At 43.5% G+C, this 16,674-nt stretch overlaps 1 protein-coding gene across 5 annotated transcripts in view; it reads right to left on the bottom strand.

Annotated features, from left to right (window-relative positions):
* LOC142880089 (cdc42-interacting protein 4 homolog) overlaps window positions 1-11,099 on the bottom strand; it is a 22,801-nt gene extending 11,702 nt beyond the window's left edge. For 2 of the 5 annotated variants that reach the window (XM_076013742.1, XM_076013750.1), the window contains exons 1-6: window positions 10,949-11,099; window positions 3,271-3,386; window positions 3,088-3,141; window positions 1,109-1,256; window positions 972-1,034; window positions 336-440 (exon numbers count right to left, since the gene is read on the bottom strand). In XM_076013742.1, the coding sequence (XP_075869857.1) occupies window positions 336-440; window positions 972-1,034; window positions 1,109-1,256; window positions 3,088-3,141; window positions 3,271-3,386; window positions 10,949-10,972 (510 nt within the window). In that variant the 5' untranslated portion in view covers window positions 10,973-11,099. The remainder of the gene's footprint in view (window positions 1-335; window positions 441-971; window positions 1,035-1,108; window positions 1,257-3,087; window positions 3,142-3,270; window positions 3,387-10,948) is intronic. The other 3 variants (XM_076013760.1, XM_076013770.1, XM_076013778.1) reach the window with 2 other exon arrangements.
* Window positions 11,100-16,674: the final 5,575 nt, after the last annotated feature.

The raw sequence follows: 16,674 nt of genomic DNA, 5'->3' as shown, positions 1-16,674 counted from the left end.
CCATATTTGAGAGGTTTTTCCAAGTTGAGCTGTTTCCATGGCATTTTATTGCCATATTTATTATTATTATTATTAATAATAATAATAATAATAATAATAATAATCATAATAATAATAATAATAATAATAATAATAATAATAATGTTTTTTATTTATAAAGCGCTTTTACAGGTTTTGCACAATTCTAGGGGGTCATGAAACCGCAGCTACAGACAGGGAGACACACGCAGGCGGTTATAGAAGATATTAAGGTTTTTAGAACCAAAGATGAAAAATAAAAAACAAACAACCAGCGCAGAGTTCTTGGAGATTAAAATGAGATGAGATTTGTTTACTTTCTCAACGTCGAGTTTGGTGGCATTGAGGTCGCTCTCTGTTTTCTCTGCTTGCTGGGAGGCTTTTTCAGCCTCGGCCCACTCCTTGGCATAGCGCTTCTTAGTCTGCAAGACACACACACACACACACACACACACACACACACACACACACACACACACACACACACACACACACACACACACACACACACACACACACACACACACACACACACACACACACACAGAAATCAATCAGGATATGGTAATTTCTGTCTTTTAAAGCAGCATTTCTCAACTGGTGGGTCGCAACCCAAAAGTGGTCGCCAAGCTGTTTTGACTGGGTCGCGGCATCCCTTTTCTTTGTTAAAAGGGATCTTAAAATAAATATAATATATTTTTTATATATTTTTATTTATGACAATAAATTACAAGGAAAAAAAAATGTTGGTCCTAAGACTCCACCAGTTGAGAAACACTGCTTTAAAGCAAACAAACAAGCGCTGCTATATGAAATATATCCTTTTACACTGCAGTGATCTATCAACATAAAAAGAATGAACAGAAGGCGTTTAACGGCTGGATGAAGAGACATAATATGATTAGTCTTTAAATTTGAGTGCACCTAGAAACCACGACATTAACGAGACTCACACTTTCGAGGTGTTTAAAGTTGCTCTCCAAAATCTGCTGGGCCTTCTTGGCGTCAGAGAGGTGCTGAGGAAGGAGGAGAGGACGGCGTTAGAGAGCAGCGCCTCGCCCCACTGACCGCCGGGTGCCCAGCGACTCACCGATTTGCGCTCCTGCTTCAGGTCCTGGAGGTACTTGGTGAGCTCCACGCACACGCTGGTCATCATGTTCTCAGCGATGAGCTCCCGCTGGCCGGCATAGTCGTTCATTTCGTTGAGGATCTCCTGGAACGAGCCGTGGTTGCTGAATCTGCAGCAGAGGACGGACGAGTTGGGAAGAAGCACAGCCATGATTCCATGGTTTGTTGGGTTGCGCTGAGGGATGCACCGATACCGGCATCAGGTATCGGCGTATTAGTACTGATACAGATATCAGTATCGACATTGGTTTAATATACCGATAGCAAAATATTGGTATATTAGTGCCGAGATCTGATACTGGTATCGGCACTAATATGCCAGTATCAGGTATTGGGATACTAGCGCAGGTACCGATATCAGTATCGATATGTTGGGTCGATACCAGTATTGGTTAGCCGAGACGATACCGATAGCAGTATCAGGTGTCGGTTGTCGATACCAATAAGTGTACCTGTGCCGATATGATGCAAGTATATACTGTAGTCTTGGTGTGAGGTATTGTGGCGATACCAATACCACTATCGAGTATCGGTTGTCGATATTGATACGCATACCTGTGCCGATATGATGCCAGTATATACTATACATTGGTCTTAGTGAAATACGTACCGATACCACAACACCGATACCAGTTGTATATGTATACGTATGACAATTTTGCTAAATTTGTGTTTGTACTGCTTTGCAACTTGTGAGTTGCCCTGTTTGAGATAAACAAGCTGAGGAATGTTGTTGAAATGACACAACATCTGTAGGAAGAAAAATCTATGTAATTCTATGATTTGTAATGGCCTCATCAAGTATTCAGTATCGGTAACGGCCAGTGCTGAAATGCAAGTACTCGTACTCTACTCGTTCTGTAAAAATGCAATCTCTCTAGTTCCCCTGCCTGCGTTGTCTCGTCCTTATTTCAGGAAGTGAAACGACTGCTGCTGGGAGATTCACCTGATCTGTTGGCCGAGGCTGAGAAACTAGTTTGCACATTCTGATTCTCTTTCTCACTCTCTGCCGCTGCCTTCAATGGATTTTTGTGTATTGCTAGTATTCTATTTTTGCTTAATGAATGATCTTGTGTGGCACCACAATTTGGCAGACTGAAAAAACTGTAGCACTTAAAAGGCATCATGCCTTGTGGCGACAGTGACATGGTACAGAAAGATAGAATCACGTAAACTGGATTTGAAAAATCGGAAGCTATTCTTTCTTTATTCAGCAGAATTGCATTTATTAATCTGTTGGTGTAAAATATATATGGCTTTTCAAAATGTATCTGGACACACGGAGGATCATATGTTCTGATGTATTTATCCTTATGGCATGTTACAATTGGGCCACATCTCAAGTTCACTATCCACCTATCAATAGATTGGTTTATAGTGTGGCTAGATGAAAGAAATAGAAAGCTGGCTGGTTACAGCACCTTCTGGTATGCAATAAACAATTATAATAATAATAATGAAAATGATAATTGTACGCTGTCTTCATTACGGTGAAAACAATTTCCCATTTCAGTATTTCAGAATCAATATAATGATATAACACAATCACTTTTCCACCATTCTCATTTTTACCGTCTACACACTGTAGCTATATAAGGATCACAACATCAATTCAGCATGTGTCAGTTTGTTTTTAAATGTGACTTTTCAAAGACGCCACTTTGTGTTGCCGAGAGAAAGATTTGGGCACGGCTCGACATCATTTATACACCAGCTGGAGAAAAGCAGCCGCCTGTTTTTGTTTAGCTCTGAGTGAAATTAAACCCCGACGCTGATTGAAAGCTGTAAGGGGGAACGTGTCGTGGTTATTGTGCTGTGCATGTGTCGCACGTAATGAAGCTCGGAAGAAACGTCCATTCAGTGACAGATAACCAAGGACAATTCCTAAACAACAAAACAACCGAGTTTAGGGAAACAAAAACACTTTATTTGGTCTCTTACTTGCATTCCAGCTCTTCCTTGCTTCCCCGCTTGGCATATTTCTTTGTTATGCTCCTGTTAGGGGAGAGGAGCAGGCTTATTTTTTTCCCCAGCCCAACACATTTCAAGGCAAAAGGAGAGAAAATGGCAAAGAATTCAAATAAAAGTGCAAAAGACAAGCTTGGACAAAATGGATGCACACACCTGAGTTGCTTTGCGTAGGTCTGCTCCACCTCTGTGCGCTCCTTCACAAACTTAATGTAGCGGTCCAGCAGGTCAAGGCCTGATTGTGTGTGCTTGTCAATGTGATCGTACTGGTCCTGAAGGACAAATGGGACAGATTGGCACCGTTTAATATGGGGCGGATGTGGTCGGCTTTCAAGTACCGAGATCGAAATGCAACTGTGATTCCAAAGCAGGCATGGGCAAACTACGGCCCGGGGGCCATGTGCGGCCCGTTTAAACTTTCCAATTCGGCCCGCTGAACTTGAAGAAATCATATTAATAGTAAATAAGTCACAAAATAACTGGATTTCATCCATTTCTTCAGTGTTTTAAGTCATTTTTAATAAAGAGCTAAATACCCTCGGGGTTCTAAGACAGATATTTTGTTGTACAGCTTTTGTTCATTATTTAATTTATATCAGAGCACTTGTTTTCTACACATCCCATAATACATTTTTTTTTTCCTCCCATGAGAAACCATCAGATTTTAGAACCCAGTATGGCCTTGAATTTAAAAAAAACAGGAGCCTTTTGTGACCACAAGTTCTCCTTTGTTTGAGAGCTCGAGCTGCTACAATAGATAGACGGCTCAAGGACAACACTCACACACGTTTCCAAATCACAGTTCAGTAAATCTGTGGGAACGGCGGTTGGCCTGTTCTCCTCAGAAACAAACGGCCGTGTACGGGGTCAGTCCCAGCCCAAGAAGATCACCGTGGGGTTACACACACCAACATCGGGGCTCAACTCTGATGGAGATCCTGCGTGAGCTCCGCCACAGTTGTTCCCGGGCTTCCAACTGAAGCACTGGGTCTAACAGATGGTTCAACATTTTTAGGAAATTCTCCCATTGCCCTTTGGTCATTGGAGCCTCTTGCTTTGGGATGTGGGGTTCACAGACATGAGCTGCTTCTCTAAACTCAATGGAAATAAACAGGACAAAATAAGTTGTGTCCTGCACATAAACTAGCCTTGGAGATAATGTTGTATAATGCTGTAACAGTATGACACATTCAAAGAAAGAACTTTAAACTATTGTCTAGTGTGAACCTTTGGGTGGAGTGACAACAGTGCTTTAAGAGCTGGAGTTACTTTGTTTTTGGCCGAGATGAATAAGGTTCTGTGACTCGCTTAGTAAAGAATTCATCATCGTCGTCGTCCACCACAAGGTCCGATGTGATTGGACGACGGCTTCTTCCCAGCTGTGGTTTAGACGGCAGGAGAAGCTGCACCGAATGTGCACTTGTCAAATCACTGCGCCCGGCAGGTATGTCAGGAATGTAGTTCCGGCAACACATTTGCCTCAATAGCAACTCTGTCTTGTAGTGTTGCATTGTTGTTTCATAGTGGAGTGAATGCGCAGGTCCCAACATGTCCACAAGAGTGTTTTGGAGTTGTTGGATTGTGTATTGAACGACTTTTGAGGGAGTGAAACCCGTATTTCTGCCAACTGGAGCTCCACACAGCAGGCATTAAGGAGGATAATTTAAGAGGATGTACCAACCGTCTGCCTAAAAGAAAAGGAAAAAAATGGAAATGCACTGCAATCGCCAGACTGGCGCTGGCTGACAACAATAAGAAGAGAATAAACACATCATTATCAGATTGAGAGTGAAACAGAAACCATGTTTTGGAGAGGCTTTTTACAGGGAACAGTTCCTTACTGCACCTCCTTGCTACTATTGAAAATCGAATCGAAAATCAATACTTTCCCAAATACCGCATCGAAGTCTGAACTCCAGTATCGCGACAACATCACTTCAGAGGGAAGAAAAAGTGGGAAGAGGGAAGCTAGTGCTTGGACCACGGTTCTCTGTGAACCAGCAATCAACCGTCACTGGTCACCGTGTATTCAACGAACTGACATTGTGCGACTGTCTCTGCTTTGTAATTATCCTCGGTAATTTCATGTTGTATAGGTATGTTTGCGCCACAGTGTGTGTGTGTGTAGCGTCCCCTTAGTTAAGTGCCACCCACTACGACTTTCGCTGCAATAAAAAAAAAAAAAGGTAGACGTAAAATTTAAAATATACAAACTTTACAGACGTGACATATTTCACAATCCCGTGACACCTTGTAATGATGAGTAGCCCACCACTGACACTTGTGCTCTGACCTGCAGCAGTGCCTGAGTGAGAGCACCAATGTCTAAAAGATCATTTGGTGCCGTCGGACCCTGGCAGACAGTCCAGCGCTGTCGTCACCGATGACTCTGATTTGCTTCACATCTCAAGAATGTCAGCACAAAATGTCTTCATCGCAAGCTCTCAAAGCCCACAGTCAGAAAAGCCCAGCGTTGAAAATGGGTGATTTTCATAGAAAGCTTTTAGAAGAACAACTTTGTGAATACATAAATAACTTCAGAGTATTTCTTATTGACACATGCATGTGAACTCGCACTAACACACACGCACACACCACACTGTATCTGACTTTTTTTTTAAAAACTCAAGCTAAAAAAAATCAAAGCCTCTTTTTCTGTACAACTACTCCCTCACACACACACACACGCACGCACGCACGCACGCGCACACAGGGCGGTTCTGCTTTTTATGTCTCTGGTAAAATACAATGCAAGACTCCACCTTGTGCTTGTGCGTGCGTGCGTGCGTGTCTGCGTGTTTTCTCCGTTTGCCTCAGTGTATTTGGCTTGGCTCTGACTTCTCTAATGAGCCAGAAACAAAGTGGAGGTGGCAGATAGACACAGCAGGATGAGGACCACAAACAAATGATTAACACAACGCACTCTGACAAGCCGTGATTTCAAACTCAAATTGTTCAGGAGCCGAAATGAGCTTTTTTAAAACACAACTGCTTCGCGGGGGCCAACGTGTGCTTGTTTTTGAGAGAGGAGGAAACGTTGAGGCCGACAGTGTTCAGGAATGAGATAATAATAATTAGCTCAGTGTGACTCTCCGCCCTATGACCGACAGTCCCAGGGGCCTTTGTAAACCCTGGAACCAGTCGGACTAGTCCCACCCCTCGCATGACGTCACAACACAGCACGTGTGCGACATCAGCCCTCCTCTGAATTCATGTCTCCTGGCAAAGATCAAGATCTGTGGAAGACACACGAAAGCGACGGAAGTACACGAGATTGTATTCCATTTAACCAGACAAGTTCCAAAGCACTTCTTACTCATTGTACTTAAAGGCTTTAGAAGTCTTTGTTAGTAGTAGATGAGTAGTAGTAGTAGTAGTAGTCGTAGAAGAGAGAAGAAAACATTACAAAATATGTGATTTGAAAAATATCTGAAAATCATTATTTTCTTTTGCTTTTGTTGATATGGAAATTCAACTTAAAAGTTACTTATGAATACCCATTAATAAAAATGCCTGACTAAACGTGTAGTTTATCAATATGTTTAGCAGTTTACGATTCTTAATTTAACATAGACACTTTGTAGAGAGGGAAGTTATGAGGTTACACTTGACTTTTTGTTATTCACATTCCCAAAAAGCTGAGCAACTAAAGGCTGAAGAGATCAAAATTTCAGGAGTCAGAGATTCTGGCCAGACGTTGCATGGACTTCCCCCTGCAAGTTGGTTTCACTATCAGTCAGTCTGCAACTGGCGAAGAATGAGATCATTTTGCAACATTCCCACCTGACCCAAGAACACTGAGATGTTACAACTGGGCTCCGCTGAATTTCACAAAGACATTGAGAAACTCAGCGAGGAGGCACAATTGATCTGAAATCTTTCTAAATTGGATGTGTTGTAAATGTTTTCGGCAGCTTTTGGGGGATTGAAATAAACACCGGTGCAAGATGGTGAGAGCCAAGCTGTGTTTCACTCGGTTGAAAAAGTGGGACAGTTTGTAATTTGGTGTGTGTGTGTTTTTGAAGAACAGCTCACAGATCCGTCAAAACAAAAAATGCTCCTACTCAAACTATTACGCAAAGGCTTGTTCAGCAAACTGGGGCTTTTTTTATGAAGTGATTGTAGGTTCTGTTTCCAAATAAAATATTCATTTCGGCATTTTCAGAGAGGAGTTTCATGGTCAATTAAACAACTCTTGTCTTTTTTTTTTTTTTGCTTTACATGGAGAAACTGGACAGAGGCTGCAGCAGATTAATGACCAAAAATGTTTCCCAATGTTTCCCAATGTAAAACACAATCCTTGTCATCGATGGACTAATGGAACATGGACTTCCATGTTAGGGAAACGGTACAATGATTATGGGAACGATGTGCGTGCCGTGTGATGGAAACACGTGATTCAGAACTGCCAGATTCTTTTTTTTTATTTAATATTTTGGATTTTATTTTTTTTCTCCTGCAGAATGAAACAAAATGTTTCCTAGTTTAAAAATCCCCTGGGATCTCAGAGTGATGTTGTGATAACGCTCGATGGCGTTACAAGTTTACTAAAAAACAAAAACAGCAACATAAAGAACTCTGTGGGTCCTGGCGCCAGGACTGCGTTACTGCAAAGAAAATGCTTTTAACAAAAAATAGTCATAAAAGATGAAATGGTCCATCTTACAGATGGCAAATTAGACCATCGACGATGTGCTTAACAGGTGGGTTAGAGTGTCAATGATGCACGTTTTATTCTAGATCAAGGGTGGGCAAACTGTTTGACTGGTAGGGCCACAATGGATTCTAAAATTGGGCAGAGGGGCCGGAGCAGCAGCAGATGGATGGATGGATGGATGGAGTGTTTTGGTGACCCACCTCATAGGAGGAAAAAATATATCAGGGAATATGTATAAAACGTGCTTTAATGTCAGTTGAAAATGAACAAAAGCAACGTTTTTCAGTTACTGCTTCAGTTACAGTTACTACTATCAAAAAGTGATCTGGAGTTACGTTATTCTTCAGGATGTCGTCATCATCATCACTGTGGCAGAAAATGCAAGAACGCAGGGAAACTAGAACATTAGGTTTATTAACATAGTTTCAAGTTCAGCGGGCCGGATTAAAAAGCTCAACGGGCCGCATTTGGCCCCCGGGCCGTAGCTTGCACACGCCTGTTCTAGATATATGATAAGCACCTTCAGAAATGAAAATCCCATGCAAGGATTTCACTTGGAGACTTTTCTTCTGCCCGCATTAAAATGCAGCCTCACATTCTCATTGACCAGCTGCGTTTTAGGCTACCACATCAGCGTTAGCATCATTTTTATTTTTATTTTTATATTTTGCAACTGCAGCATTTTTCAGTCCTACAAATAGTGAAAGCTACATTCTTTTACTGGCAGTGGAAGCGCTTAGTGCAATTTTTTATGGTTCTTTCAACTTCTTCTTTTATCTGCAGCTTCAATGGGTTGTCTGTGAGGCAGAGGAGCTGCCTGCACACAATCGCAAAGGTCTGTTCAATGCTAACCACTGTTCAGCAGGCTGAGGGATCTTGGCACGTTCTGGGAGAAGTGAACGGCTGAGATCACAAAAATAATACTCAGGCAACCAGCCTGCATTCTGCCTACTGTGGTTTTATCCCTTTGTCACCTCTGCTACTAAGCTTTTACACACACACACACACACACACACACACAACCCACTCTTGGGTAACAGATTTATTTTTTAAAAGAACCATTTATGTGGATTTATTAAGATGATTAAGACTACTTATTGATTTCTTCATTCTGACTCGCTTCTATTATCTGATTATTGACCGCTAGTTTGACTCTGGGTCTGACTACATGGAGCGCTGCCAACAAATTAAGCATTTGGAAAAAATCTGAGTTGTTTTGATTTTCACAGCCTTTATTAACATTTGTCCTTTTAAAATCTGTAAATCTGATTTTTTTTTTTTTTTGAGTAATGTGTCGTCACACTGCTGTTTTGTGAATGAGTTATTCGTTTAACAAAACCGTCCCAAACTTTCTATCAAACTGCTTGGAAAAATGTGAGGATTTCCTGCCTTTATCCCTCGCGTGAGGTACTAAACAGGATGTATTTGGGTTTGTTAGCGCAGCAGCGACTAGAACATGCCGTCCAGACGCGTCGCTCTGCAGCTTAGTTTGAGTCTTACAACAAAACACAAAACAAAACATAAAAAACAAGCGATGGCAAAACAATATCCGTTTGAGTTCTTGGTTCGGTGACAGAAGAATTAACATTCTGTCCTTCGGTAAAAGTACAGATACTTGAGTAAAAACAAATAAATACTCTGGTAAAAGTAAAAGTACAGGTTTTGGAATGTACGTCAGTAAGTGAATGAAACATTTACATTTGTTCATAATTTTCCAAAAATGAAAAGGTTGTGACAGAATAATCAGGACTGAACTAACCAACTGCAATAACCACTGTTATTTTCCACATGTTTATTTTTCTTTGTACAAAAAACTTACTGAACAGTGACCCTAAAGCTGAGGCCCTCTCTCTAAAATATCATCCACTTTTACATTGAAACGCACAACGGCATAGTTCAAATAGCCCCACTCCAAGAAATCACAACTATAACAAATATTAAGTGAATGACTTTGAACACAATTTGTATAATTTAAACACAAAAGTGACACGCATGTTTTTCCCAGTGGAAGGAGTAGAAAGACATTGTACTTATTTGAATTTTCTGTCTTATCTGAACCAACTCTTAATTCCTTTCAGCTCACAATACAACTTAAGGCAAATGGATCATCTGTTTCTATTTATGCGTAGGATTAGAAAAGAAATTGGTTGTCGTGCATTTAAATTCACAGCTCCAGCAGAATGGAACAAACTGCCCTCCTCACTTACGTCCATAACTTCTCTTCATCTCTTCCAAACATCATTAATTACACATCTTCAGACATCCTGCTCTTGTTTCTGATCATCTTTCTCATTTTTTTTTTTTTTTTTTTTAAATCTAGGGCTTCTCATACTTGCTTTTCCTTTGCTCATGTACTGTACTGTACTGTACTTATGTGTGTATCTGTCTGCAAGCAAATATATTTACATTGGTGTGTAACAGTATGCGTATGTTTGGGTGGGAGCATTGTTTGGCGAGCATTGTTCACAAGTGTGTATGGGTGTTTGTGTGTGAGTGTCCTTGTGCTTTTAAGTTTTCTACTATGTTTGTATTTACTACTTTTTCTGTTTGTATTGTTGAAAATGAGATGGCACATCTCAAGAGGCTATCCGTAAAATAAAGGCAATAAAAATAAAAAGATATCGAAAGATATCGAGGAAAAGAAACACTGAAAAGTATGGACACCTCGAAAAATCTACTTTAGTACAGCCACGAGGTATGAACTGTGTGTGTGACGACCTGATGACCGACTGTCAGTGCCAGTGACTGACGGGACCAGCCACAGTCTGGGATGTGGTCCTCACTGGGAGGATGCGGATGGTCACATCCTGTCCGCGAAAGCACCACGTCCTGTCGGGTGAAGCCAGTGTGTGCCTCCCTTACCCACCCACCCACCTCCAGCAGCAAGGCGTGAGCAAAAGACACCCAGCCGTCCCTCCCCCCTGCTCGTGACAAGGTATGCAGAGCAGCACCAACAGCAGCAACTACAGGAGTTGCGAAACCCTGTCGACCCTGCAGGAAGCCCCCCCCCCCCCCAGACTCCTGCGACACGTCAATTAAAAATCCAGGGAACATACGTGTAAACAAACAGGCAACACATTCCAGCCTCGACACAGTCCCGAGTTGTGTAGTTTTACTTTTGGTCGTTCACCCGAGGCGCGCGCGTCAACCGTCACACACACACACACACACACTCACCCAAAGGTCCGTTCCCCAGTCCATGTTCCACCGGGAAGAGGGTCGTTTTTTTCCGCCTTGTTTCCAACCGATAGAGGAGACGAGAGGCGGCCAAGTGAGCGGCGTTGCGGCTCAAAGAGGAAGTAACACAAAATGGGGGGGGAGTGGTGGTGGAGAGGAGGAGAAGGGGGAGAGGAGACGTCGCGCAAGATTCCACAAAAAAAAAAAACTTTTTCTAGTCCGGAGACGGCGGAGGAAATGTCCGAAGGAAGTGTGAACGCCTTCTCGTTGGCACGGAGAGCCAAGCGCCGCTGCCCCGCTTCTCTCTCTCAGCAGCAGGCGGCGACGACGACGAGGGCGAAAATCTACACTGAAGGAAGGAAGGAAGGAAGGAAGGAGGGTTCCCTGTGCGAGAACTTGACGGGTTCCAGAGAGAGAGAGAGAGAGAGAGAGAGAGAGGGAGGGAAAGACAGGAGGGGAGGAGGGGTTCCGTTCCGTCCGTCAGCTTCAGGTTGTGTTCATGTTCACCGTTATCGATTTGAAATCAACACATTTTCAAGGCACTTTGTTGGTTTCCCGCCGTCCGCAACACTTCCAACCGCTCTAGTTTGTCTCCCAGCCCGACGTCCTCTCCTCCGGGTTTTCGGGCCTACCTGCCTGCAATGTGGGCGGTGACGTCGGCCTACCTGTTGACGCCACACCTGGCCGCCCGAGTCAGTTCTTCTAATCTACACGAAGACTCAGCAAGGGCGCCCCCGTGTGGTGGGTGTAGATATGGGCTACGCTGTGCTCGGTGGGGGGGGGGGGGGGGGGGGGTTTGAGTTAGAGCAGACAAAGACAAATTATTATTCTTATTGAAGAGTCCAATGGCAGCCGTTCTAAATTGTGTCAGCATGTAAATCAACAAGGGGGCCGTCCGTGTGTTCAGGAGAGAGGAATACTTTCACGGTCTCTTCTACAGAGTCAGAACAGTAGGTGATCAAATCAAAACAAATGGTTGTTCACAGTCACTACCATACAGTGGAATCTTTTGTGCATATTGTAATCAATATATTTAGCGTATGTGTAACTTTATAACTGACGTATATCAATACGACTAAGTGGCCTCTCCTATGGTCACTGTTGCCATACCTGGCGAGCTTTCGCTCTCACTTCATTCTCACTGGCATGTCAACCTGGATTTCTCAGCAATCGCTCACTTACAGATTGGTTTATATCATTTCAATGCCTTTCGCTCTTACCATACAAAATCTCTGAAATCTTGCCGAGCGGTCGCGAAATGTACAGTGGAACCTTGAGAGTGTCAAAAGTCACAACTGCTCACACTCAGTAATCTCCGTATGCACATTTCCCCCAACAAATTATATGACAGGAAACTGTAAATGGAAGACAAGACTGCCCAGTGCACCTGCGTCCTCTCCTCTGTGCTTCTCATCTCCTTTCCAGAGCAGCTGAGACGTCGCAGTTTGACTTTAACGGCGTGATTATTGATGGCTTACCCCAGACACAGGGAGGAAATCAACCACGGAGCCTTCTAAATAATGAACCAGGAAAAGGCCAATGACGGTCAATCTTTCCTCGCTCCTCAGATGTTTCTTCTTCCCTCTCTCTGTCTCATCGTCTTACCTTTAATCTTAAGACTGTCAGCACTACTGGGTTGAGTACTGGTTTAAAAGAGGAAGGGGAGTGGAGGGAGACAGAGAGAAGGAGAAGGGAGATGCTGGTCTTCCGCCAGGTTTTGTTCCTGTCGACATATAATCCATGTTAATAAATGGCTCCTGAGGTTATCGCAGTGTAGCTGGAGGGGAAAATAGGCCAGATAGAGATGCAGGCTGGAAAATGGCTTCCTAGACGAGGAATGAGAGAAGGAACTGAAGAGAGCTTCAGAGAGGTGACACGCATCGTTACTATTAACACTAGCATTCCTAGCGTTTCCATGTTGGTTTTCCTCCTAGCTCCGCACTCATGCTCCTCCTGTATCGCCCCCCCAGAGCAAATAATATTTCATTCGCTTTCACCCATGAATCATGTAGGCAGAAAAACATTGCACCCATCTGTCTTGTGCCCCTTTTACCTGATTTAAGACTTTGGCCAAGAGGATTTTATCTAATTAGGACAGAAGAGCACTGAACTTGTTTGCTCAGGTTTACCACCTCGATTATTATTATTATTATTATTATTATTATTATTATTATTATTATTATTATTATCTGTGAAAGTCCCAGTCCCAGTCGTCCAGGTCCTCTTAATATACTAATATACAGGTTATATGCTAAATTACATGGCAACAACTATTAAGGCAAATGAGCATATGAGCATCAGAATGGATTAGAAAGGGGACTTACATTCGTTGGTGCCTCTGTGGATTTCACAAACTGGTCTCACTGGGATTTTCTCACCCACTCGAGGATTCACAGGGAATTGACTGAAAAGAAAAATCAATATTAGTAAGTGGCAGTTCTCTGGGCCAGAATGACTGGATGATGGCAGAGGTCAGAAGAGAACGGTGACAGAAAGACAATAGTAAGTCAAGTAAGCACCGGTTGCGAGCGAGGTGTGCAGAAGACACCAGGTGCCCCCATCTGAGCTGAGACACCAAGGCTTTCCAAGACTGTACAGGCCAAAGGTGGACAGTAGTGCACTAGACTGTAAGGTCTGATTAGTCGTCATTTCTGTTGTAACATTTTCAATCAATCAATGAACAATCCCATTTGCGTAGCCTCCAGTCCAAAGAGCTCTACACTCTGTCCAGATTCAGCACCTAGACCGGAAAAAACCTACACAGAGAAAGAGAAGAAACCCCAGAGAGAGGGATCCTTCTCTCTCGGGTGGTGTAGAATGGCACATGTACACATTACGCCAACAACAATTGTCAGCACTGCATAAAATAATGAATAATGAAAAGTTACGAGACAGTAATGAGCTGAGAAGCGGGAATATGACGAGCCAGTTTTTTTTTCAGTTTATCCAGAGACGAGCTGGAGGATCCAGATGCTAATGATGCTGCTCCAGTTCTACTGGATGGCAGGTGGCACTGCATTACACGAGTGGTCCATGAAACAGATGATAGCATGGATCTACCTGCTCTGAATGGCTTATGCCACATTGTCTGTGGAAGCTAAGCCCCCCCACTCCACTCCTCCCAGAGTGCAGTCTCGAGAAGAGGTGGCAGTAGAGGATTTGATGGCCCAGTGTCTCATGGGAAGTATCCTGGCAACCCTGGCCTATGGCAGCATAACTCTGTGCCAGCCCTAAATCTTTATCAGAAATAAAGGTTAGAGTCTGGCTTGAGGTGCAGTGAGTGCGCCACAGAGAGCGGGACTACTTTCAGAATCTCTTTTGACCACCAGTCAGCCTGTGTTTTGGGAGCGCAGTGTCCTGTTTGGGTGATAAGGCACAGCAAGTTTTTCCAGGAATAATAATGAGGGATGGGTGGGACAGACTGGTTATGAAGTGTCAGGTTTAGGTACAGGTTTGAGTCACTATTACTGGTCTGCAGTGGATATAAATAGACCAATACAGAGTAAACAATATTAACAAAGTGTTTCAGTCTAAGCCTCTAAAGACTGATTCTGATTTCATACAAATTTTCAAACGGATATCTCAATTGAATTTCATTATTTAATTCAGTAAAACAAATGACCCACCAAGACACTTCACGTCTCTCTACGACTGAAATGAAGAGCAGATTCTAAATCAAAAACTATATTCAACTTGGAAGGGCACTAAAAACATCCACTGAATGTTATCACACAGAATCAATGCGTGTCTAATCAATAAATGATAGTATATTGAACATTGTTTTCTGTCCTGGCATTATCATGGGATATTATTATATAGACGTCGCCGCCCCACTTCCCTCTCCCCAGTCACAGACAGCTGATGGATGCTGTCACATAAAAACCTACCCAACATGTCTTGCTTGGTGTTAGATGTGTCTCTCTTTAAGAGACCCAAAAAGCTGAATTAAAATCATACGTCATATACGCAAGAAGACCTCCAAAGCCAGAGAGGGTCAGGGCGGTTTGTCTGAACTCACATCCATGTCAAATGTGAATCATAACTAAAAAATGGCTTTAAAATAAAAGTCTTACTTACTGCAATGTCTGCTTAGCTGACAGTGCGGATAGATAGAAGGGGAACGGTTGATGAGCCAATGAGAGTGCTGGAGCTTCCCCCTGCACCACTGGATGGCACTGCTCCTCCTCTCTCACCACCACCATCAACCACTCCTTCCATCCGCGCAGTCCTTTTCACTTGCGCCCTTCTCCCTTGTCTCCTCATCACGGGGAGGAGAAAGATTAGAATTGCTAGAGTGCACGACAAGGATTAGCAGATCGATATCGGACACAATCGCTTTCTCCCATCTCTTCTACATGGCCAAGCCACAGTTTCCCCTCTCGCCCCCCCGCTTCTGTCACTCAGTCGCTCTCTGTGGTGAATTTATCTTCTCACCTTTTGCCCTTCAAGTCCGTTATTTGCTGCCTGGTACAGAGGAGGAACGCACGTCAAGCGCAGGGCTCGCACAAATAATGAGCCGAGTGGCACACAAAGCAGTAGCGAGAGGTTCTGTTTCAGTTTTGCTCTGATGCAATTGACTAATCATGACCTCCTTTTATGCACAATGCTATTCATTTGTCACACAAGGAGGGAGAACACGAGCACTGATTTTATGGACCCCGATGAATACATAAAAGAAAAAGCACAAAAAACACAGAGTATATATACATATATACACACAAGCAGATATTTATGTATTTATATACAATTGTGAGATAGAGGAGAAGGGAAGCAAAAGTGAAAATGAACATAGTTGCACGCACAGGCAGGTGCTGAGATCCGTACCAGCTTTAACTAGCAAGCACCCACCCTGCAAGTCTTTGTGTTTGTGTGCTTGTTTAGTTCCTGGGTTCACAGAAGAGGTGAGGAAACACACAAAACACACTGAAAGGCACAGCGATAGAGTGTGTGTGTGTGTGTGTGTGTGTGTGTGTGTGTGTGTGTGTGTGTGTTTGTGTGTGCGCCGCGCGTGCGTGTGTGCGTGCGCGTGCGCGTGCGTGTGTGCGCGCTCCTTTGCCAGGAGGGTAAAGAGGCACTCATCTTTTATGCATGAGTGTTTGTTTAGCAGCACTTGCAGCTGCACCGGGGCAACCTCCCATCTTAGGCACACACACACACACACGCACACACACACACACACTTACCTAATAAATCCTTGCAGAGTTAGCAAAAAAGACATTTTGCTCGTGTGTGTGTGTGTGCGCGCACGTGTGCACACGCCTGTGTGTGCGTGTGTGTGTGTGTGTGTGTGTGTGTGTGTGTGTGTGTGTGTGTGTGTGTGTGTGTGCAGCCACCTCCTGTTGCAGAATTCTTTCTGGGACAGTGCTTCATAATCATCTGCTCCCAAGCAGACACCCATTTCCTGCCCAACTGAGATACAAGCTGGCCGAGCTGATACGAGCTAAGAGTTCTGTTTCCTTTCTCTCCACCCCCAACACATACACGCACGCACGCAGGCACACACACACACACACACACACACACACAAACACACACATGCATACACAACTCTCCATTGCATAATCAGTGGAGAAACAGTGCCAAAATCAGAGCCGCATAAAAAAAAAGTACAGAAATCAGAGCGTACGTATTGTACGTGCCGGCACATTCCCATCACACACACACACACACACACACACACACACACACACACACACACACACACACACACACACACACACCGTTCA

Source organism: Nelusetta ayraudi, unplaced genomic scaffold (genome assembly GCF_046127955.1).
Source record: "Nelusetta ayraudi isolate G7.1 ecotype Tasmania unplaced genomic scaffold, CSIRO-AGI_Nayr_v1 ptg000006l, whole genome shotgun sequence".
NCBI classification, from domain to species: Eukaryota; Metazoa; Chordata; class Actinopteri; order Tetraodontiformes; family Monacanthidae; genus Nelusetta; species Nelusetta ayraudi.
This window is presented reverse-complemented; position numbering and strand designations above follow the sequence as displayed.